Source organism: Meleagris gallopavo, chromosome 6, assembly GCF_000146605.3.
Source record: "Meleagris gallopavo isolate NT-WF06-2002-E0010 breed Aviagen turkey brand Nicholas breeding stock chromosome 6, Turkey_5.1, whole genome shotgun sequence".
Taxonomy (NCBI): domain Eukaryota; kingdom Metazoa; phylum Chordata; class Aves; order Galliformes; family Phasianidae; genus Meleagris; species Meleagris gallopavo.
Window position 1 is genome coordinate 1,683,492 of NC_015016.2, and position 25,076 is coordinate 1,708,567.

The following is a 25,076-nucleotide window of genomic DNA, read 5'->3' on the forward strand; positions in this document are numbered from 1 at the left end:
CAACCCAAACCCACCCTCACCATGCCCACTGATTGTGTCCCTCAGTGCCACATCTCCACAGTGTTTGAAGACCTCCAGGGATGGTGACACCACCACCTCCTGGAGCAACCTCTTCCAGTGCCTAACCGCTCTTTCTCAGAAGTTATTCCTAATATCCAACCTGAACCTCCCCTGGTGCAACCTGAGGCTATTACCTGTCAACCTATTACTGTTATCTGGAAGAAAAGGCCAACTCCCACCTTGCTACAGCATTCTTTCCAGTGATTGTAGAGAGCTATAAGGTCTCCCCTGTAGTCCTAAACTGGTTTCTTAATAGATAGGTCATCATTCCTAGAGTGACCTGGAGAAGCACACAGCTCTTCTGAAGACACACAAATGAGTTTTAAAATGACAAAATGCTCAATTTACTGGAGCATGTACAAAGTATGTATGCTACCTTGAACTGACATGCCCTGCAAGCAAACTAGTCTCTTTAAAAGAAGGTGGAATTGGTCCATGCACTTTGCCCATAATAGGAGATAATAACATACTTTAAAGATCATGGTGGGGGAGTTGGCCAAATCAAATCCTTTCCTATGTGAAGAGAGTGTTGGAAAAGGAAATAAGTACATCACATGTGAGCTGGCCCATGAGCATCAGTACTCTTGTTCTTTAAACCTTTGTCAAGCCAGTAGACCCATCTTTCCTACATAATGAGACGTGTCACACTGAACAGCAAGAAAGGCAATAAAAAAGTACTCTGTTTCATATATGGAGCTTCTAATGGAGCATCTTGTAGGACATACGTTGCACTAGCAATGGTGCACATATCACAGTTACCTGTCGGATGGGTTCACCAAGGCTTTCCAAGGTCCCTGGGTAGTTCTCAATGAGTGAGACATGGAGGTTGTTTTCTGCTCTTCGGGTGAGTGCAGACACGATGGCATAAGCCTGCTCCAGCAAAGTGCAGTTTTGGCTGTTTCTTGCTTTGTTTCGGATTAATTCCTGTAGAGAAACAATGCAAATATTACTGTGCAGTGAGAAAAAATAAGTACAATCCTAAATGTATCCACTGTAGTTCCTCTAGTGCTCACCCTGACAATATCATTCATGGGGCAATGCTAAACTAAGAGTAGACATCAGATAGAAATATGAGAGGATTGAAAAAGTATGAAATAGCAGTTATTTTTTTCCCCTCACATTTGTTCACGTGCCTCTATTCCAGCTCTGAAGACATGGGAAGGCATCTATGTTTGCTCTCTGTTCCAAGACATCCTTAAAATTTTAATGTTTGTGTGCAGGTGTTCAAAATTAGAAATTCACTCTGATCCTTCTTCAAACAATCCAAACTGCTCACTTTTGTACAGCTAAAGTACATTTTGTTTTTTTGGCAAGACAGTCTTGTTTCTGGATACTCTTGTGCTACTTCCCATGAAAAATACTATTGAAAATTGATGTATTTAAACTTCTGTCTGTGGTCTAGGGGTTGGAGTTGGCTTGTGGTGTTGGAAACTGTGAACTTTAATCTGGATTTACAGTCATAAAACTATTCAGAGAGTACCATCACTGACAGTGATTACTGCCTCAATTTGCTCAAGCTTTTGACAGTAGTTACACCAGAAGGAAACTAAGAAATGGAAAATAAAGAAGGATGTTCTGCACAGAGCAGAACATAAAGCTGTCAGAAACAAGCATATAGCTTATGCTCTTCACCTTGATAACAGTCTGATACTGCTGGATCCTGTTGATGGGTTTTTCCAGATAGTGCTGCAATGGTGGGATAAGTGTCTGTGAAGGGTCTTCCTTCATTAAAATTTCATCTGTGTATCTCTGGAAAAAAAAATATGTAGAAGAACGAGTAATTATTATTATAAAAGCAGTAGTAAGGATTATGCTTGGAAAAATGCTCATATGGTACTGCTTCACACACGTTCAAGAGGTATTTTGGTTGCTGTTTACCTTGTAGAAATCCTGGACAGCTTTGCTGACAACAATTGACTCCGCCTGCACCCGCCCCACCAGGTACTGGATGTACTTGTTAAATTCTGCCTCGTGTTTAATAAAGCACATGGCCACATCATCATCAGTGTCACATTTCTGCAAGCCTCGGAGGAAAGCACTGTGGAAGAAAAGAGAAAAGAGGTGAAGGCGATGCAATGAGGGTAGAACACAGACAGATCTCTAAATCAGCACAAGCTCAGGTCAACACAGACCGAAGGAAATGATTGGGGGACCAAGGGATGCTGACGTGTTCACATTAAGCTTCCCAGTGTCTCTTTACCCAGCACGGTGCTGTCCCTCTTTGCTTGAATTTCTGTAACCATAGCTGGCATAGCTATAAAACCAGTAAGTGAGCCACTTTTTGGTTTTAAAGGAAGACACATGGGGATGCCTACCTGGAATGGAAGCGAGTAATATCATCGATATTTCTGAAGATGGTGGATTTCTGACTGGCAATAGCTCCTGGGACACTGGGACAGGTCTCGGTGTACCTAAGGTGATGAGTCTGGAGGAACTGTAGATCTTGAATGTAATCCTCTTCTGAGATCAAAAGCTCTTGAATAAGAACACTGAAGGGAAAACGAACAAGCAAAAAGAAAAAAACAATCATCACTATTATCCTCAACATACTGAGGGGTTTTTGGCATGAAAAGTAGAGGCATTTGATCAGAGGAATAGATATCCTGGAGTGAGCTGAAGAGGTTTGTAAGGGATCTGATCACAAAGGGAACTTGGATACCCCACTTATGTTGGGACACCTACTCCTACCTCACAGGTATCTACTGCTAGGGCAGATGGAACAGAACACAAGTGACAAAATGACCTGTGTAAAGTAAATAGCAGCAATTTTAGTGCCACAGTCTGCCACCAAAAAATGCAAATATCTCTATGATAGAACACTCAGAACACGCTGCACTACAAGAGATTAACAAGAGGTTGTAGTGGGGCTTCTGCGAGAGCTTTCACTATTTATCAGAAAACTGTTTATCTGATATAGAGCACACTGAAGTAAGAGGTACCAAATTGTAAGGGTTTTTGTTTGTTTGTTTGTTTGTTTGTGTGTGCGTGTATGTGTGTGTGAAATATGAAGCCTCCAGAATTCCATCACTAAAATCCTTCTTTCAAGTCTCCCAATGTGATTTAGATTGCTTACCTAAGTTTCCTTTTATATTCATCCTCAGAAACAAATTCTCCAGGGAACTCGGGAACTTCTGTTGTTCCCCACTCTGGTGACAACTAAAACACAAGAAAAAAGAAATATATTCATCTGATAGTGATTTTGTCAGTAGATGCTGAATAACATCCCCCCACGTCCCTTTCAATAACTACTAAAGCAGAAGTCTGTAATTAATTGGAGGATGATAAGGTTTTTCAAACCCAGGTACCCCTGCAATCATGGAGAATATAAAAAAAGCTCCATCAAGAACCCTTCAATAGCTTTCTCCCTGTCAGACTGTGCAAGAGTGATGTCTATGAATGGCAACCAAACTACTTAATTGTAGATAGAAAATAAGTACAGCATGATCAGTCACCTTTAATCTCTTGTCCAGGTAAGCTGGAGATACCCAGCCCTGCCGAGAAGGGCTGGATTTTGTGGGTTTGGTCCTGACCAACCACTTCAGGGGATGAGCTGAATCAAGGACTTCCACATATTGGCCTTCCTTCAAAGTGATGGTCTCCTTGTCAGGCGCAGGGGGCACGTAGTCAGCTGTGACCATGTAGACATCAAAGATCTGCAGGGATGAAACAACAGTTATTTGGAGTTCTGAAGTGAATACAGAAACACCAGCAGAACAGAAGTGTTTATCTACATTTTATCTAACAGCCGGTTTATGGCAAAGAGAACCACTGTTTGCTGTTTTTTTGCAATTGGAACATCTTATTTTCAGAATAGTCAAAGGGGTTGGGTTGTGTATAATGAATGAGTGAATTTTGTGACAAAGGAGAAGAGTGGCCCTGAAGAATGGCCAACACATTCAAAGGTTCCATTTTTTTTTCTTCATCTTCTCCTTTTTTGAGAAATGTTTTGATATAAACATCCCAAACATATGGATATTCACTAATTTTTCACTGCTATTCCCATGGGAAGAAATTCTCAACAAAATTCTTTTGTCCAACTGTATCCACGGGCACAGAAAATCAAGCTTTTACTTCCTGAAGTTGAGTGGTGAAGAAAAAAGTAAATACATGGTAAATTTTGACCACATTGAGTTTAATGATTCGTTCAAGGTCACAGAGTGAGTCAAGAGAATCTGATTCGCTGTGCTCTACATCACATGTCCCATATATTGTACTTCTAAATGTACTGCTTACTGCAGGGAGGTACACTCCAAAAGGGGATGGAGATCCTTAAAACTCTGGAGACTGATCACTATAAGTGAGGCTTTCTCCTTGTGTGAAATTTGTCCATATAGGTCATAGAATCATAGAGTACTCCAAGTCAGAAAGGATCCATAAGGACAATCAAGTCCAACTTTTGGCTCCACACAGCACCACTCAGAGAGATATCGTACCTCTCCTCTGGAATCCCCGTCTTCAGATTCAGAGGAGGACTCTTGAGCAATGGATGAAGGTCTGGATCGGCCATGGCGGGGAGATGCAGAGGGGGTTTTGGATTCATCATCGCTTTCTGCACCTGGCACTCGGAGCGTAGCTAAAAGGCAGAGAGACCACAAAGTGTGAAATTAAGATCTCCTGTTTGAACATTAAGCAAGTATGTAATAACTTTCAATGTTAAAAACACAAGCACTGCCCAAGAAGAGCACTTGGATTGTTGAACATGGTATTCTTCTGATGCATAGGGTTGAATAAACAATTGGAATGTCTCCATGCATAAGGCTACATGCCTCCAGGGTGCATTACCATCACATTCAAAGAGCACTTTTGTTTCAAGAAATTTACTACGAGAAAAATGGCTCAACAAACTAGATTTTTCCATGTAATTCATCCAACCAGCACAGTTGTTAGCCTTGTCTGGACTAAAAAACACCCCATCCAAAAATTCTTGGTGTTAAACATCTGTTACTGTTCATACTTATGCAAGAGGACTGCCTCAAAACCTGCTTTACAAATCTTGCTCATACTTAAAGACCAAATGCTGACTAAGAAAACATTACATTTTCTATACTAATTAAATTGCCAGGTTGCTTACCCTGACTTATTTTTGCAGATACCATTTCTGAGATACGAGAGGTGAGCTTCTGGAAGAATTCTTCAGTTCCAACGTCAGCTAATGAAATAGGGGTTCTGGGTACACCTTCCCTACCAGCTTCAAGGTCTCCTGGAAAATATAATTTTCTATTATGCATGCAGTATGGCATTGGAAAGTCAATGATAATGATGATGATGATGATTATAGATAAAAGTTTCTGTGGAAGAAAGGCCTCAGTTTCTTCGCTTCCCCTGCTCTTAACACTGCATCCTCACATTTCCTCCAAACAATTCATTCCTGAACCGAGCCCCCCCAAAAACATGATATTTCATAGAGTTGTAAGAGAAGAGAAGGACAGAAGTAGGTGGTTATCATGGCAGACATTGGTGATCTCAGCTGTAGATGTGAAAGGCAGTAATAGGAGAAAAAAGAAATTCATCTTACCTTCAGAGGGATGAACAGCTCTGAAAAGAAAAAAAAAAAGAGAAAAGCAGAATTAGAAGTTAAATTAAAATGTGTAGTAATAAGCCCTAAATGAGAAAAGATCTCTGCCGTGCACAGGAAGCAGAAGGAAGCATGCACTGCTTTCAGAGTTAAACCACCCATCTCCTAAGCTTCAGTTATCAGCTTTGATAAAGACTACGTGTAGCAAACAGAACGTGGAGAGGAATACCAGCTATAAACCTTTGGAAAATACAGACTAGTGTCAATTAGTTCTACTAGGACCCTGCTTTTTAACTGACGATAAAACAGTCCTAATGGAGAGAGGCAGACAGTTCCACATAGCAAACTGATGCTTTGGAAGGGAAATTCGCTCTGCAAATTGACATCCTGGAGTAAAATTGGTCAGTTCCTTTAGGGCAGATGCACTGTAGAAGCTAGGGTGGGTACCACTTTTCAGAATGTATCTCCCCAGAATCCAAGCCAAGAATGGCAAGTTGATAGGTTCTTCATGTGCATTTGCAGGTGAGAAGTTGGTGAGCAGAACCTTTTGATAATGCAGACCTTAACCCTGTTAATCTTTTTGGCCCTCTGGTTAGGAGACAAAAAGGAATCATAGAATGGTTTGGGTTGAAAGGAGGCTTTAATACCATCTAGTTCCAACCCCCCTGCTATATGCAGAGACAAAAAGGAGCAAGACTTTTATACAAAACAAACTAAATCTTTTTTTGTTCTTGTCACCATCTTCCTTGATAATCGTGAAGAAATGACTGACATTCACATTACTGCATGTATAGGATGCTTCATTCACAGGACCTCAAACTGTTTTGCTAGTGTCCATCAATAAATGCTCTGTATGCCCAGTATCAAGGACTATTGGCAAGGGCCAGTCCCGTGTTAAAGATGGAGAAAGACGAGTTACAGAGAGACAGTGGTCAGTATTACAGATGTTGGCACTCAGAATCTATGTACAGGATCCCCATCGGAAGTAGGCTGTTTGTTTTTGTAGACACTAAGCTCCTCACTTCTCACTGGTTTACTTATGTAGGACGATAGCTGCACTGCTCTGCTTCAGCCACTTACCCCAGGGTGGTCATTATGGCTTCTGATACCATCACACGCTCCTGGGTCAGGACTTCAGCCTCCTTCACTGCAAGATTAGGGTTCAGAATCAGAGGACAGCAGACGTAGGATGTTCTGCTTACTGTAGACACATTTTCTAGACATGGATTACTGGGAATACTGACATAGTGAACCCAACCCATTAACATTTCCTCAGCTGGGATGCATACTATCAGTTGTGCAACACAAACACTTTGCTCCTCTCTGTTCTCACACAGATGTAGGACTGTCTGTCCCATATCTCCACACTGTTCAAGCTGTGTGCTGTAGCTCTTGGCACAGTAAATGATGACAGTTATTTTAAATAGTCTTTCTGTTTTCTTTGTGGTTAATGTGGTTCTTTCTCAGACTTGTCAGCTCTTTATACAGAAAAGATGCTGCTTTTAATCAAAGCTAGGTTCAAAAATCTAAAACATTATAGAAGTTAAGAGCATCGTCACTGACAAGGCAAGAAAATTCGTGGCTAATTCTGGGAAAACATATTTATTTTGGTTGTGACTTGGTTAATTTCCTTATCAGTCACACTCTTGGTTAATTTCCTTATCAGTCACACTCTTAGGAACTGTATGAAAGGTAATGTAGAGAAAGTGTCTTCAACATATGACTTACCATCTGCAACTTCTAGGTTGGCAGTGCAGATGGACTGGCCAGCCTTGTTGGTAGCAATGCATGTGTAAGCTCCACTGTACTTCTTTTTAACATCCAACAGGATTAAACTGTGATGCATATTGGAACTGGCGAGCTTATATCCAGGAGTGTCTGGTTTGATCCACAGGATGTCTTCCTGAGACTCTTCTTTCAGCCAAGTAATGGTTGGTGGTGGATGTCCTGAAGGAAAACCAAAGCACTTAACTTCAATTTTCCTAATGGTGTTACTCACACACAATCATGAGCTGTATTGTGAAAAAATGCTGCTTCTCCAAAAATAAGTTAAGACATATAGTAAAGGAGCATAAATCTTTATCTGGCTCACTTATAAAGACTCTTTCTAAAAACAAACCCGTTAACCAACACGTCTTCATAAGACCATTAAGTGTTATTATCCCTATTTTTACAAACAGGAATATGGAGGTGAAGATGTGCTTTCCTTCAGCGTACATGAAGTCTGTTATGGTTAAGAGTACAGCCCCAGACCTCAGTTTAATATAGAAGATGATGTTGCAATGACTTGGGCCCAGACTTGAGCCCAGAAAGTCCAGAACGAGTCATAAAGATATACAACCCAAGTATTATGCAGGGAGATTAGGTAACTATCCACTTACCTTCAACTTTTACAGATAATGTGATGCTCGCACCTTTCTTCACCTTTTTATTGGTAAACCTTTCTAGGAACCTTGGTGGTATCAGCTGCTCGTGGGAATCTGAAAATGACATTGATGAAACATGGTGACACGTCCTGTGTGAGTTCACACCACTGAAAATTTCCCAGGGGTTCTGTCACCTGCTATGGCTTCTCTCACCTGTTTCTGACTCTTCTTCTTTCTCATCAGGATCTGCAACACAATGGAAAGAAGCAAAATGACAAATACAAATACCTTTCTGTGATTGAGTCGATATAAAAATAGAAAGATGATTTCAGATGCTTATCCATTCCAGGACATATTCCATGGAAATCTTAGTTCTATTAAAATATGATGATTAAGTATATTTATGAACACAAATGACAAAAATAGTCCAAATTTCAAAACTGTAGAGTCTTACTAGAATAGCCTCAAGAATGATTTATAGGAGGACTTGGTTTTAGTAAAATTAGTCATTAAAGTCCATGGGATTGGGCAGGCGTGAGATGTATGTCTATGGGACAAGCAGATCCTAGAGACAAGGCATTTCTCATCTTTAGGACTCACAGTAAATTTACAGGTGAACTAAGATTAAAGGACAAAATAATTTAAGTACAACCTTCCCCACCTCCCTTGACTATCTTTGGTAGGCTTTCTCAAGAAAAATAACTGTGAAGTGGAAAGACTCACTGGAAGAGCAAAAACTGGGTACCCAAAATAGGCCAGTACCCACCTCTGACCACCAGCCTGGCTGATGAGTATGCAGAACCAGCAGAATTGATGAGAAATATTGAGTACTGGCCAGCATCTGACTTCATGACATTGAGAATTTCCAGTGAGTGGAACTCCCTTCTATCGATCTTCAGGATTCGATCCGAGGCCTTCAGTGGCTGCCCATTTTTGAACCAATAGAGACGAGGCTCTGGATACCCTGTGAGGAACCGATACAGACACAAAGAGTGAATCACCATCATTGATTTGGGAACATCTGCATCCAGGCAGATCCTTGCGGGCAACGAGCTCTGCCCACGGATGCTGATTTGAAGGACTACCACATTAGAATTGGCTGAAAATTCGGGGAATTGCATTTATTTGTGAAAGTTCTTTCCTATCTCTTCTGTTGCTGGCACTGCCTATATTTTTTTCCATACCCAAACACCTTCCATATTGAGAAAGAAACACTTATATTTGCCTTGCATTGCACACAAAGCCAAAGGCTGAAGTCTTCAGTGAAATAAAACGTGGACCTATGTCTCTGGATTTTATCACAGTTTCAGTACCAGTTTCAAAAACACAGAAGCCAAAACAGTTGCCATCATTTTTACAGGCAGAAATCAGAAAAAACAAACAAACAGGAAAATCTCCACCTCTCCCTACTGTGGAGAGGCACTATCACTGGGATATTTCTGCAGCTTCTATTGTGTAGTGGTGACTCCCTCATAGAGCAAGACTAGGATTGTTTTGCTCATTAAAGAGAATAAATGACACTCTCAGTGTCTCTTTTACTCCTTATTGTTCCTCCATAAATAACGTGCTCAGAGAATTTGCTGTACTCAATTTTTGGGAACGTGTGTGTGCAATCAGCTCTGCAGGCAGAGGCACACAGTGATGCTTAATGTGTCTGAGTGTGTCTGAGTCTGCAAAAGCCAATGCTCATCAGCACAAAGACATCCTTCTAGCTGCCTCGTGCACATGGGGTGCGAGGTGCACAGACTGGGGGCACAACTGCACAGCTGGGCTGGATGATCTCGGAGGTCTTTTCCAACATCAGTGGTTCTATGATTCTGTGACTCCAAGAGCACATGGGAAAAATTTATCCAGCACTTCACCCTGACTGCAAACCTGAAACAACAGGTAGCGTTGTGGGCTCCTCTCACCTTTCACCTTCAGGTGAAATTTAGCCAGCGGTGCTCCAGGTGCCACATGAATATCATGAAGGTCATCGAGGATCTGGGGCAATTGCTCCTCTTCTGTGGTAGATTCCTCTTGTTCTCGACTAAAAAGTGATTTGTATTAGAAAGAAGGAAGTCAGCAAACCAGCGAAGAGTTAGGAATCAGGATCACCTATTTTAGGTTAATTCAGTTTGTGTGATACATCATCATGGCTGCAGATTCACCACCATATGACATTAAAAGCAAAGATATTGTGGAGAAATATTCAGATCACCATGAAGGCAATGAATGAACGCTGCTGTAATTATTTCATCTGAAAACTCAGCTGGTCAGTATTCCTTTATGACATTAATCCAGTCATGTCAGATTCAGCAAAAAATGGGCTTAATATAAATATGCATAGTCATCTTACCAAGGTAAAAGAGTTAAGAGTTTGATGTTTTACCTTGAAACATATTCTTTGGCGCTGTAATAAGACGATGTCTCTGTTGCATCTGCTGCTGTCTCGTAGTCAGTGCTGGTCACTGTTAAATGGAAAAGGAAATGTTTTCTGTAAGTTGAACTTCGAAACCTTCATGTTACTATAATTATTATTTCCTTGTTAATGTCAGTAATCAATTTCACAACACTAAAGCAGCAGACTCCCACATCGCCCTGATTTATGGAAATGTCTCATTTTATCTCAAAAGCTTTGCTCAGAGCCACACTTTACTGTTGGCAAAACCCAAGGAAACCCACGAGGTTTGGGAGCATAGTATTTTGTGGGCAATGTGAACATATAATTTTTTTTCAAATGTAGACTGTTCTTCTTGAAAAATGTATATCCACCTCTGAACACGACCTCTTTGCTCTGTTTTTTCTGCAGTGCTTTTGAGACTTACGGTCCACTCGAAGCTCAGCCTTGGTTGAAGCCACTCCCATGTTGTTTTCAGCAAGGCAACGATAAACACCCATGTCGGTGGGGACCACAGCTGTGATGATTAGCTGATGGCACCCTTCCTGGTCCTCGTTGATCATGTAGTGATCATTTTCTTCAATAGCTTTCCCATCCTTGAACCAGCGAACCGTGGGGAGGGGTTTGCCAACAACAATGCAGTCAAAGCTGACAGGATAGCCGTCTTGTACCTCTTGGTTTTGAAGCTCAGTCAGGAACATGGGAGCTAAAGCCAGGGCAATTAGGAGGGAAGAAAGAAAAACTGTGTTAGAAGATGTATTTTAGGAGCTCTGCTGCCCAAATTCCTTTCTTCCTTGGGGCTGTTCTGAAATGCATTTCATTGATTTAAATACAATAATCACAGCATTCATGGCCATGTAATTATAGTCGAGGATATTTCTACCTTGAAAAGCAGCTTTGTAAATAAGTGAATACCTTGCCGTCCCTCCCCTTGTCACTGACTCTTGTGAAAAATAATTAAAAAATCTTTTTTTTTCCCCAAATACGTAAACGTATCTGCACAAAAATAAACAGATTTTAGAAATTACTTGATGAGTGAGAAGATTACTTTCTGATCTGCTCCAGATCGCCTTTTTCATAGAATAAACCAGTCTGCTTTACCTACCTGTATCAGAAGTCAGCAAAGGTGGTGGTGGTCTCAGAACTGGTGGAGCAAACTTCCCATGGGTGGGTGGCGTTGCTTTCCCAATGCGTAATTCAACTTTCCTTGGGCCTTGTTCCAAAATATCAATCTCCACGGGAATCCCCAGAGCACCAAACATCTCTCTGAAACGAGTGGCAGCTGTTTTTGCCTCGGACAAGACCTCAAACTTTATGTAAATGTACTGATCGTCCTCACGATACGTCTGATGGTCGACCACTTCTACGTCCCCTTCGTCTGCACTGACAAAGAGCTCTTCCTCCACATCGGATATCTCTGTTGAGATCTTGGACCTGAAAAGTCTGTGCAGCCTCCTTCCAGCTTTACGGAAAGCATCATCCAGCTCGCTGCCAGAGGAGCTTTCTGTCTCGCTATCAGTGCTTTGTTTAATACGCTTCTCTTTTGGAAGCGCTTCAGGTTCCTCAGCACCGATCACCACCTTCGCGCTGTGTGAAACCTTCCCAAATTTATTGGATGCCTCACAGGTGTATTTACCCGCATCTTTCCTATCCAGGCCAGTGATAATCAAAGAGCAGGTCCCATCACTGTAGTTGTCTATGTGATAGTAGCGACCATCTGACAGCTCCTCCCCATCCTTCAGCCAGCGGACCTTCATGTCAGTCTTGCTGTGGGCCACACACTCGAGATGCAGGGTGCTTCCAGGTTCACCAGAGAAATCTTTGAAGGTCTCAGTAAACACAGGGCACTCTTGTTGCTTGATCTCTTTCCTGACTTTGTAGCCCTTGAAAGCAGCCTGGATCTTCACAGCGGCGCTGTTCATGGAAGGATCATCTAAATCTACTATTTCTGGTTCAACTGGCTTAGCACCTGGGGCAGCCACAACAGTCTCCACACTGGATTTCTCCCACTGTTTCCATAACTTGCCTGAGGAGATGGACTGAACCTTGGTGGTAACACTGACACTTCTCTTTTCAGCTTTCTTGAGGTAGTTTACTAGCGAAGGAGTCCCAGCTCTAGATTCATCATCTGAACTTGTGAAAGAAAAATCTGCTTCTCCTGTCCTGGCCAGCTCATCACAGGTGGAGTACTCCTCTGAGTAATAGTGAGACTGCTCTGCTTCTTCCTTCCTCAGCTTCTGAAGCTTCTCTTCTTCTTCTGGCACCTCGCTGATGGAATCCAAGGTGGGCTCCCGGCTCATCCGGCGCTTTTTGGCCAGAGCTTCCCATAGGAGGTGAAGGTCTCCCTCCTGGGCAGCCTCGGGGGGCAAACTGGGCTGGACGTGGCCATCCACCAGCTCCTCCTGTTGGCTTACAGGGGGGACTTCCTTGGCAATCTCTTTTAGCATTGTCACTGTAGGAACTGAGGAGAATTGAAGATGTTAAATGACAAAGCATACGAGGAAGCTCTGAGAAAGCACGCGGAATCATTTTCCTGAAGTCTGGGCAGAAGACCATTGGTGGCAGTTAGCTATCCTGCAGCTATCCTGCGACATCCAAGTAACATGTACATAAAACAGGGCCAAATGACATGTTTTTAATTCCTTACACATTTGAATAAATAGAAACATAGATTATCCCAAGTTGGAACAGACCACAAGAATCAGCAGTCCAACTCCTGACTCTGCAGTGGACCACCCCAAACCCAAACCTATATCTGAGAGTGTTGTGTGACCCAGGAGAATCTCATTTGAGTAGTTCAAAACTATCAGAGACTAAAAAACATACTGAGTTAAACCAAAGAGTAAGAAAAGACTAATTTGCAAATTTTTAGATATAGCTTGTCAAAGGAAACAAATTCCAGTCCAGGCTATGGAGATGCCCTTAGATGTCCATAGAGACAATTGATTAAACATCACAGCAGTGCACACTCTATACCTTCAAGGCACAAGCTGGCAACAGATTTGACTTCTGGAGAAACCATGCAGGTGTATGTGTCCTGATCTTCAGCTTTAAATGCGTGAATAATGAGTATCTGCTTTTTTCCATCAGAGAGGATTTCATATCTTCCTCCAGTTTGTATTGGTTCTTTCCCTTTGAGCCATGTCACGTTCTCTTTGATTTCACTTGACAATTTGCACTCCAAACGAGCCACCTCCCCTTCAGAGACTGATCCACCCACCAAAGGATGGGTGACTGTAACTGAAGGCTCTGTAATTGTAAAAAACAGGTAAATTAACAAAAAGAATACACCATAAACTTTAAGGCATTCCAGAGCACTCTATAAAGTATTCGAACATCCCATCGTTCATTTATGGATTCTTTAGCTGCTGCAGACAAGCAAAAGAAAATGGAAAAAAAATAAATAAATCACTGGCAGCATCCAAAATTTGCACTTCCAAAATAACTGTACAAGCTCTCCGAGGGGCAAAACCAATTCCGTTTAAATGCATACATGCAAAAGTCATTGCATTTTTCCCCTTCCTCTGTTTCTTTTGCTGACCTTCATTTACCCATCACAACCAATATTCAAAGCAGTCCTATGGATCCTAGCAGATCTTAAAAGTTTAGAAGTGATGTGAGAAAACAATGAAAGAAGAATAAAAAAGAAAAGATATTGTTAAAAGTTGTGTTCATTCCAATCATAGAATCTTAGAATGGTTTGGGTTGGAAGAGACGTTACGATCATCTAGTTCCAACCCCCCTGCTATAAGCAGGGATACCTCCCTCAAGACCAGGTTGCTCAAAAAGATTAAAAAATATATATAATCATGGTAATTTAGGAAGAGTTCAAAAAATATATCAGAAAGCTTAAAGAATATTTAAAATAAAATCTTTACTTTGGAAGAAGACTTGCCAGTGCCATGCTGCTTGTATGACAGCAATAATCAAAATGAAGTCGTGACAAATGCATTAAATGCTGAGATATTGACTGGGACCTTATAAGTCAATGCACATCCGAGTGCCATCCACCCCTCTGCCCACTGCACCTGGTGAGGGAATCTCTGCCCCAAATCCCTCGGATTTGTTGCAGGCAGTGAGCATGAACAGTTCCTGAGGTCTAGCTGGCACACTGGAAGTAATGTTGCAAAAATATCAAATCTGACCTTAAAGAAAAAAAATGTGACTTTTAATTTTTATTATTATTGTCATTCTGGGGAATTTTCTGGGCTCTCAGTTATCATGGAAGGAGTTGCAAGAAAAGGTTGATGGAGTGGCTCACCATTCCACTTCCAAAGTCATACCAACATGCAGCAAAGAAACTGTGTTCTCCGGTACTCCTTCATAGGGGTTATCACAAAAGATATGCAATCATATAAAGAAAGATGGGTGAAGAAGACAACAGTGCCCAGGCCCACATCAGTGCCAACGGTAACCAGCCTTGGTTACCCAAACACATCCCAACATGCCCCTTCTGACTCATTCCACCTGAGCTCCACCAGAAAAGAAACTCGTGGTGATTGGACAACACATGGATGCAGTGCGGGCCACAAGACAGCTTGATGCAGCTTAGAGAAAGTTTTGGATAGTAACACAACAGCGGGTTTTGCTTTGTGGCAGCCCAGAACAATTTGTCCAAGCTCGTTCTCCAGTATTGTGTTGGCAGCAAAGCACTGAAAGATGCTGCTGATTGGACTCTTCCAGGAGATACCTGGAACGAAGAAGCAGACATGCCATGCGAAACAGGCCGACAGCAGCTTGCAGTTCTCCATGGGGCCATCTTTCCTTTCTCACCTAGCTGCACCATTTGAGGGAACTGTGCTGGCTCGCTGGCCCCAACTTTGTTTACAGCCGAGACGCGGAATCTGTGGGGTTCGCCTGGAGTGAGATTGTCCACCACAAGCTCCATGCCTTGAATTATGCTCTTGTTGCATGACTGCCAGCCAACACCTGGGATTTTTCTCTCCACTTGGTAGCCTAGGATGTCGCAACCACCGTCGCTCAGCGGCTTGTACCAAGACAGAGTCACAGAGTGACTGCTCGTACGTAAAACTTTTGGTTCTTCAGGGGGATCGGGATGGGCTGAAGGCACAACAGAGGTCCAGTGATGCACAGTGTGAGCAATATTGCTTTCTACTAAAGCAACCTGAGAGCCTTCTACAAACGACGAGATGGAAGTACAACAAATGCAACATTTGTTTCATTGTAAAGTCAAGTGTACGTGCCTGTGACCATGAGATGAATATCTGTCCCACTGATTTCTCCTGCACTGATCTACAGTGCTGAGAACAAATACTCATCTTCCACCTGCCCTCTCAGACACTCAGTGTCAATTATTATTGTGACTTTTTCCTGCTGCTTTGTCTCACCCAACTCAAAATAAAAATGACTCTATATCGTGTGTGTTGTTAAGGAACTTGGCTGAAAGCTCTGAGTGCATTTGGGCTTTGATTTTATACAGCTCAGATTTGGTCTTGGTGGACATCATGTTTTCTTTGGAGAAGACCACTAGGATCACGAAGTCCAACTGTCAACGTATCACCACCATAAAACCCCCCAAACCCATCCAACTCCTGGTTTTGCTGGGAGCTGAGGAGAAGGTGAGAGTTGCCATTGACCATGGAGGAGGGACCAAGGGCCATTGATCATTGACCATGGAAGGATGATGAGCAATTGACCACAATCCATTGGCCATGTTTTGTACACCACATAGCCTACATAGACTTCTTTCCTACATTTTCAGGCAAATTTCATACTGAAAACCGACAGAAGAAGTTCATGAGAAAAACATTTTTAAAATCCTAAGGTGCATTTGCCCAAAATTGTTTTAAGTTGAAGATACCAGGGATCTTTGAAGTATCAGAATTAAATAAAATGACAGACTACCTGTAGTAATTTAAAGACAGGATGGTCAGTTAGTGGCTCTTGAACACCTTCAAGTACAGCTAAAACAAACTGCAATTATCTCATAACCATCCCTGGGGCTATGCCACTCCTGGGTGATCAACCTATCCCACTGTGGGAGGGAGACGGGTCTTGGGGTGCTGGGATGGACTTTGCCAAATCATTTGTACAACACACCCTACAAGGGAATTTGGCAACTACTGTCTTCTCCACTCACAAAGTACTCCAAGAGGTTCTCACTTTCCTATCTCTGAAGCTTGAGGTGGATGTCACGTGGTTGAATTCCATAAGACTGCAAAATGCAGCTCAGTAATCTGAAATACTGGTTGCCTTTGTGCTGGAGTAGATCAGCAGATTTCAAAGGGTTCTCTTCTGCCCCTACTAATTTTTCCACATGTTTGCTGAGGGTGGTGTTGAACTCTTGAGTAAATTGACTTCCATGTGACTGTGTTATGTTTTAGGAAGCTGGTGAACATCTCTACCATCACTGGCCTGATCTAATTTTCTTCTGATGGGTTCAATTATTGCTGGTCAAAGAGCAAGTTGCCCTGCAGCATCTTCTTAGAGTAAGATAGCTACCTCGGGACATGAAAAGCAAAGATAAAAAAAATCAGTACAAAGATTAGAAAATTTGAGGTTGTAGCTCAGTTCCAAAGGAGATTCTATTTCCTGTGTTGCTGGGCTAGAATGACAGACATGGACAACAAATGGACTTACCTAGCACAGATAACTTGGCTGAGGCAATTGCTTCTCTGGAAGCAAACGTCACCTCTCCTGAATGATGCGGTTGGGCTTTATTCAGAATAAGTTTGTATTTGTTTCCATCTGCTTGTATCTCCCAGTCCTCATCTGGTTGGATCTCTATATCGTTAAAATACCAGGTAACTTCATTAATTGGCACAGCTTCACTTAGAGCACAGCTGAATGTAGCTTTCTGCCCTGGAGAGACTTCCACATCCGTGAGAGGCTCTAAGATCTGCAGACGCCACCCTACAGAGGAAAATAGGTAATCAGACCCTCAATCACAGAAACAAATCGAGGTAAGAGAGGTGGATATTCATATTGAATCTCTGAACAGTCAGGCCTTGGAGAACAAGGAGATCACTAAAATGGAGCTTACATATAACACCTGAACAAATGGTATATCCTTGTTGGCTGAAGCTTCACAAAACCTGCAAAATCCAACCAAGCAATGCCTTTCTTTGCCAAGTAGCAGAAAAATACAATGGAAATGCCTAAAGGAACTTCCTCTCTGCCATCCCTAACACGTTCCTGACTCATTTGCCCTCCCCCATCAGAAAGGTAAGACTCCCACGCAAGTCTAGCAGTTACCTTTCACCGTGAGGAAGGCTGATGTCACTGCATCACTGCACATAAAAGTCACCCTGCAGCTGTCCTGCAGAGTGAGGTTCTTCAGCAGCAGCAGATGCCTGCGCCCATTTTCAAAGTAAACCATCTCCGTGTTTTCTGTAGTTTTGGCAGGCTCGTCGTCAATCAGCCAGTTGTAGTTGTAGCACTCGGGCTTGGAAAGGTAGCATTCAAACAGGGCTTCCCCTCCTTCCACTGCTTCCACGTTCTCCAGGCCCTGGACAATACTGTTCTTGGCTAGCAAAGAAAGAAAACCAACAGCATTAATTGCCTGCTGCGTACAAGGCTTGTTGATACTCAACAAGCCTTGGATCATCGGATGATTCCCACTGCTGGAAAGCTGATGGAAAGGGTGGGGATGAGATAGACTGTGCTTGAAGGCTTAGTTTGTAATCATAGAATAACCTGAGTTGGAAGGGACCCACAAGGATCATCAAGTCCAGCTCCTTAAGCTGTTACTTTTCCACCAGGTTCTAACATAACACTATATATAAAAACATTGTAACTGCTGAGATTGTTTAAAAATAATGATAAACCTATGGGCCCACATTTCATCTAGGCTTCCTCCAGAAACCTGACTTTTGTTTCTGCAAATAAAGATAAAAAATGTTAGTGTTCCTATGAACCAGTCGAATAGTTGATAGGAAGGGACAGCTCAGGAAGATAAAGAATAATCAAATTTCTTCAATCTCACAACAGGAAAAGTTTCTCACAGATCTCCCAGGCAGTATAACTGCCATCAGATCTGGGGAGATGTCAACCAAATGACTGCTCGTGGTGCAGCCTTACTCCCTCTCATGCAAAGCTATACAAGAGAGTATTATAGCTGGCGAAAAAAACTGCCATCTGAATTAACAACACATTTTGCACGTCTGCCTCTTGGAAACACACAAAGAATTAAAATCTATATTAACAGGATTTTCAACTGTAAGTTTCTGAATCACTACTAAGGCTCAGTGGTAATGGATTAGATTTATTTTCTCATGCATATGCAGTTAATTGTGTGGTCAGAAATGTGCCCATGTCTACACACTCCATTTGCCTGCAGTCAGTGCATGCATCTGTTGGTCTTTGTAGGTAAACAACCAGCCTGGTGCCAAATTAATCACAGGCTGGTGCTTGTAAACGTGATTTCTGTTAGACTAACTCCATGGGTAATGCACAGAGTGGGAATGCAGTTAGATAGATACAATTCACACAGATATCATACAATGCTCAGCGCCATCTACAACATAAACCAATGCCCTGAGACATTAGAACTCTTCTACACAAAGTAAAAAATAATGCAGATCTACTCATTCGATAGCAGAAAAAGGCACGAGCTACTAAAGCATTCTGGCATTTTACAATATTCGTACTTCTGGAGAACAAGGAGGGTTTTGTAAGCCTTGGAGAGCGTATAATTTCATTAGGACCAATCCAAGCCTTTTCTTTGTGCCTTTTCAGAGCACTACTTTCCCTAACTATGAAAAGCAGATAACTGCAGATCCTACCTCCTCTGGTTGCTTTTAGATAATATTCATTAATACTTTTTTTAGCTCAAAATGGAAAGTTCATCAACATAGAAAATGCTACAGTTAATAATAGCCAGAAGTTCTGCATTCACAACTCTAATTAGACAAGAAGGCATAATTTTTATAAACAAAACACAGCAGTTCAGAAATCAGATCCAAATCCTTGCTTGTTGAGTTAATTCACTTGGTGACTGAAAACCAAAATTCCATATGCAGACAACAGGAAAAGAACAACAGACATCAATATCAAATCATAAACCTACTCTTAATTTTATCTGCTGATCCTCAGGACCCTTACAAATGCTGATTAATTACAAGTGAGAAGGTGTTTCCCAAGTGATCAGTATTTGAAATAAATAAAATCCCAAGCTATTTTAGCTTAGTTGGAAATAAAAATGAATTTGATGCTATCCATTACCTATGTTAGAGAACTCGTGTGTAAAAAGCACTCTGTAAGAGCACAAAAAATGTGATCGTTATTCTTTTGGACCAACATTATATTGGTAAGTTCACAATAATTCAGCAGGAGTCATTCCATAGCGCTGATGTGGCAGCCAAATCCAGTTCCACGTGGAAGATGTATGACGTGTAAGTGGTGTAATAAGTGAGCATTAATTAGAACTAAGCTCCAGTGAAATGCTGCAGTTTCATATTCAGTTCCCAATAGCTCCTAGCTACTTTCAGCATCGTTATCAGCACTGGCAGGAACACAAAAGATTCTAACGTGTCACTTATTGAGAGATGCTGCCATGATTTTTCCACCTCTTAGTCGGAAACCACGATAGTCTTCCTCTTTGGCTGGAAGACCTCACCTTGAACATCAAGTGCAGCCATCACTTTTGTGCCTTCAGCTTCACAAGAATAGACGCCACTGTCTTCTGGTACCGTGGGTTTAATTTTTAGCATGCTTACATTCCAGTCCTGATCGATAATCACTCGCTGCCCATCTGCAAGTATTTCCTGATCATTTTTCTTCCATATGGCGTGTACTGGCCTAGAATATTGGCATATGAACTCTGCTGTGCCATCTTCATCAACAGTTATATCCTGCATGGGACTGACCACTTCAATGGTTGGATCTGTCAACCAACACGTCAGGAAGGACATGCATTAGTGGATCCTCATGGAAATGGCAACTTAGAGACTTTTGACAAGCACAGAGCCCATGGGAAGCAAGCAGAGTGAAAGTGCAAGCAGGAAGCAGACTGGACACACTGGGCACGAACAGTTTAGTCTGTGCTCGTGTCAGCATCAAGCAGGATTGAAGCAAAACTGGCACGTTAAAATTTAACTGTCACAATGGGCAATGGACCACCAGCCTGCACTTTGAGCATCCCAAATATGAACTTCTGTGCAGAGTTTGGGTTTTACCCACTGCCTCAATGCCAAGATCCCCTCCAGTTCTAATTTTCCTCCCAGCACTGCTGAGATGCTCAAGATGAGAGGTTTCACATAGGGTGTGGAACACTTGTGCTTCCCAGAACACGGCAGGAGTGCAAATCTGAGACAGAAAGTGCAGAAGGGGGCTGCAGTGAGGTGTTCCCTGCGGTACGTGATCTCTCAGTGCCAGGAACCCTACTGGAGGCTCCATCTGGAGCAGACTGCAACCACTCACTGAACAGAAATGCAATGCACAAATGCAAATATTCCTTCCTGACGTGTCCCAGTGAGAGATGTAATTTGGAGAAAAAGGATAATCTTTTGCTCTACGCAGAAGCTGCTCTAGAGACTCAGCTATGTGAAGCTATTGAACTCTCCCCCATCAACCACTGCAATCTCAAGTTGAGAGCCCCAAAAATGCTGGGAGCAGCTCCTCTGAAGATGGGGGTTGGTTTTAAACATTCAGAGTCTTTCTTTTAAAAGAGTATTTCTGCTTCTTGGAGAAGCAGAGTAAATCTAACCTCCAAACACTGTGAGCTTCCAAATCAGCCCAGGAGTATCTCCCAAGATGTCAAATTGGATCACCCACATACAACTTCAATTGATACGCTGAAAAGAAAAATCTTAATGAAATCTGAAAAGTGAAGTCTCTCTGCAGCATCCTTCTCAGCAGGACCACATCAACACCTTTAAAAACTTGGTAGGGCTACTGATAGGGCAGCTCAGCATAAAAAGATGACAGAGAAGGCTAATAACTGTCCTTTACTTCCAGATTGTTCTTCTGATCACAGATCAGCTCGAATAAACCACACCGCAACTCTGTCTGAATGCTCCTGTTGAAACTGGTGTATCAGGTGGAGGGCTTGGTGTGTTACTGGAAGACCTTGGGAAGCAAAGAATGTTTTACTAACATCTCTTAGAAACTTCTTCCAAGTCTTCATCCTGCTCTCTAAGACTCTCTCCACCATTCACTGTGTCTGCAAGTGTGCAAATGGAGAGAAGGCGTCCATGGCAGAGCCTGGAGATGTTTTGTTACACCAGGACTGAAGAAGCAAGAAGGTGTCTTTGCAAATGGAGGAATATGCTACCATCCCATTTCATGGGATGCAGACACTCTCCTCACAGCAAATGTCACCTGTGGTCTTGAAGAAAGAAGGCGTCCCAGACCCAGTGGCAACATCCCACCACTGGGCTAAACCCTTGGCAGCCCCAGCAGCAGGAAGCTCCTAGGGCCTTAGGAGCCAAAAGGCTGCAGCTGGCTCTGTGATCCTCACCCGGCCCAAGGAGGTAAGGAGGAGGCAGCTCTCAGCCTTTTCTCATTTCCTTCTGCGTATACACAAATGTTTCCTCATGATGGGTCACCGAGTGAATGCAGTTCTGGAACAGTGATAGTCTGGCGACAGATCTGTTTCTATTTTTCTGGCCAAATGAAGTGTAGGAAGTTGGCTGTTATACAAGCATGGTTAGAATTTGACTAGTTTTTACTGTCCTATTGACAACAGTGTAACAGGTGTTTTAAAACCACCTTTCATCCTAATCCAGTTATAGTCATATGCTACCAGGATTCAAGTTTACATTAAAGAAATTTTGCCTTAATAGAAGCACAAAGTACCCACATGTCTAGAAGGCGTGAGCTATGGGCTTGGGTGAGATAATCTCCAAAGCTTCCAACATGAAAAATTCTGTGATTACGTGAAATTAAAATTTCTCTGGAGCGCCTTGTTTGGCTGAATAGAACATCTAATTGATTGATGCACTTGGTTTTATTTTATGCTTTATGCCCAGTGGAGATCTTTGCCTAGAGAGCCTGGAACCACATTTTGACATTTTGCCCCTGGAAATGTAGAACTCAGAATCTATTCACATGGACAGGTGCTTCTTGGGTTTTACACACTGCATTGATGCTGCACTATTCTGATGCTAGAAACAAATAATTTGCTATTTTATCACTACACGGAGACAAATTTTCTGAATGCATGAGGGTCACCATTAGGCAGAGAAGGAGACATCAGTCTCTGACTCAGTGCCATATTGTGGATCGTTATGGTGAATAGTTACAGCATGAGAGTAGATTTTAATAAAGAACATCTAACGCCTTCTATCTCTTTATATAAAAATCCCATTTCCAAGCGAGGAATGTGTTACTTTTTTAAAAACAAACAAACAAAAAAAACCAACCCAACTTTTCCCAATGGCTATAAAAGGACTGAACAGGAAGCAGCTTGCTTTACCATGAAGTCTGGAGCTCAGTGTTATTTGCAGTTTGTGGCTACCCTTACCAAATAAGAAACAACATTCATCCAACAGACAAGACTTTGCTAGTACAACAATGACCATTAGCATTCTGGCAATCAACAAACGTGGCCCACTTTGCCATTGTGATGCAGCAATGTCATATACCATCTGGTTTCAAGAGTGAGCTCTGAAGCCATCAGCATATGAGCACAAGGCCTTGTCTTGGTTAATTGTGGTATTATAAGGAAAGAAGTTGACGGGAAATAAAAAAAAAATCAGGCACTACCACTGAGGTGAAAGCACAGTTTCTTCTCCTGTATTGGTTCAGCTCTTTTGAGATGTCCAGTACAAACAGTAGTCCTGGCCCTGCAACCCTTCCTCACCTCAACCATTAAAGCATTGATGTGGTTGTACCTACAAGACTTCTGGAGTGAGTATGGCTGCCCTGCTGAAGCGCAGAGCTGCAGGACTATTGCGCCACAGAGAAATTATGGAAAGATTTAGTAAGGGTAGCCAGGAAGGCAGAACCACTTGCACACTGAGCAATTCCAGAGGTGGTCATCTCTGTCTTTCTAAAAACAAAATACCTTTGACTAATAATTTAGCTGAAGATATAAGAGAGCCAGCTCTGAAGGTGACAGTGCCTGAGTCGTGGCACGCCACATCGTTTAGGGTTAAAGTGTGGATTATCCCGTCCTGCTCAGAGATTTCAGTCACAGAGTTGTTGTGAAGGGGAGATCCATCGAGCCACCACTGCACGTTCTTCACGCCTGGGTGCGACAGCTCGCAGGTGAAAGTGGCCGACTCACCCACAAAGACGTCTGTGTTCTTTAAACCAGAAACTATGACTGCTTCTTCTTCTGCATAACAGAGCAAGAGAAGGTGCCAAAGGAAAAGAAAAGCATAAACATACACAAGTTCCTGCCTGTAGAACTAACCGAAGCAACAGTGCGCGTTGTCCAGGAGAATTAAAGTTGTAATGCTCTTCCAGGGTTAAAATAAGCTTAGTTTTCTTCTACCCTTCACCCACCTTCTACCTTACCACGTGTAGGGTAGCATGAACGTCTGCAAACGTTGTTTCATTGCAAGGGCAATGTCCCATGAGGAGCTCCTGTGTGTTGCAGCCATCTGCACCGACATTTGTAGGCGGTGTGAGGCGGATGGGAAGCTTAACATTTAAATGGGATATTTATGTTCAGTATACTAAAAAGTAAAACAGATATCAGCAATGATAGAAGCTATACTGAACAACATCAGATATTCAGTATTTTTTTGTAATAATTGGTCCAGCCAAATGGTTTTTAAGCACCACCATCTCCTTTGGTGCACAGTGCAGTCACTGCTCTGAACTGTGGTAATTTATAAGCACTAATCAGATTTATAAGCACTAATTCAGAACTTGAAAATAAGTGTTTGTATCGTCACTTAAATCAGGGACAAAAAGAACTGAATTCCATTGGTTTGCATCTGAGACAAGTTTGGACAGTACTGCCAAAGACTGTGGAGTAAAAAAATTCAGGCAGCAAAACCAGGGCACTGCCACCAGCCTTCATCTTACCTTGCACATACACAGAACCTGTGGTGATCTCGTATCCAGTGCTACAGGTGTAATCCCCACAGTCATCGAGCTCCACGCCGTGGATGATCAGCTCTGCAGTGCAGCCCTTCAGCTTCATTTCGTACTTCTCACTGGGCTGGATGACCACCCCTCCTTTTCTCCACTCAACGGGAGCATCTGGCTTGGAAATCTCGCAGTGCAAGATAGCTGTTCCCCCTTCTTCAGACTCCACATTTTTCAGCTCTTCCTTAAACAGCACGGGTAGTACTGCAGTGGAGAAGCAGTCTCAACAGTGACTGTGCCCAAAGGTGAGGGACTTGCATGCAGTTTTCTGCAGCTTGGCATTCCCCACCTTTCCGAACCACAGCTCCCTGAGGACAATACCAAGCCCAGAGCAGGACTTTGGGATTGTGCCCTGGACACTGATGATGTGAAGATGACCACTGCTTGATATAGGACTGGCAGAGGCCACTGGCTGAGGTAAGGGGTTTCACCTGTGCATACCCACAATATTCACTGTAAACAATTAGAGGAAAAAAACTACCAATAGCAGCATTTGGACATTTAATCAGTGAAACAACATACTGAGGAGAATCATAAAGTCATTCAGGTTGGAAAAGACCTCTAAGATCCACAAGTCCAACCATCAACTCACCCTCACCATGCCTATTGACATATCCCTCAGTGCCACATCTCCATGGTTCTGGAACACCTCCAGGGATGGTGACCCCACCACCTCCCTGGGCAGCCTGTGTCAACACATTATCCACTCTTTGGGAGAAGTTGTTCCCAATATCCAACCTTCCATGGTGCAACT

General features: G+C 42.5%; 1 protein-coding gene across 1 annotated transcript in view; it reads right to left on the reverse strand.

Moving 5' to 3' along the window:
- OBSCN (obscurin, cytoskeletal calmodulin and titin-interacting RhoGEF) overlaps nt 1–25,076 on the reverse strand; it is a 170,471-nt gene that overhangs the window by 45,175 nt on the left and 100,220 nt on the right. Inside the window, 25 exon segments of the mRNA XM_010712264.3 lie at nt 820–984; nt 1,693–1,809; nt 1,939–2,098; nt 2,376–2,549; nt 3,134–3,216; nt 3,513–3,713; nt 4,494–4,633; nt 5,132–5,260; nt 5,576–5,595; nt 6,656–6,722; nt 7,304–7,522; nt 7,957–8,055; nt 8,155–8,187; nt 8,708–8,905; nt 9,852–9,970; nt 10,313–10,391; nt 10,749–11,027; nt 11,427–12,782; nt 13,298–13,570; nt 15,095–15,382; nt 16,922–17,194; nt 17,537–17,809; nt 19,899–20,165; nt 23,289–23,561; nt 24,260–24,526. Of these exon segments, the coding sequence (XP_010710566.1) occupies nt 820–984; nt 1,693–1,809; nt 1,939–2,098; nt 2,376–2,549; nt 3,134–3,216; nt 3,513–3,713; nt 4,494–4,633; nt 5,132–5,260; nt 5,576–5,595; nt 6,656–6,722; nt 7,304–7,522; nt 7,957–8,055; nt 8,155–8,187; nt 8,708–8,905; nt 9,852–9,970; nt 10,313–10,391; nt 10,749–11,027; nt 11,427–12,782; nt 13,298–13,570; nt 15,095–15,382; nt 16,922–17,194; nt 17,537–17,809; nt 19,899–20,165; nt 23,289–23,561; nt 24,260–24,526 (5,552 nt within the window).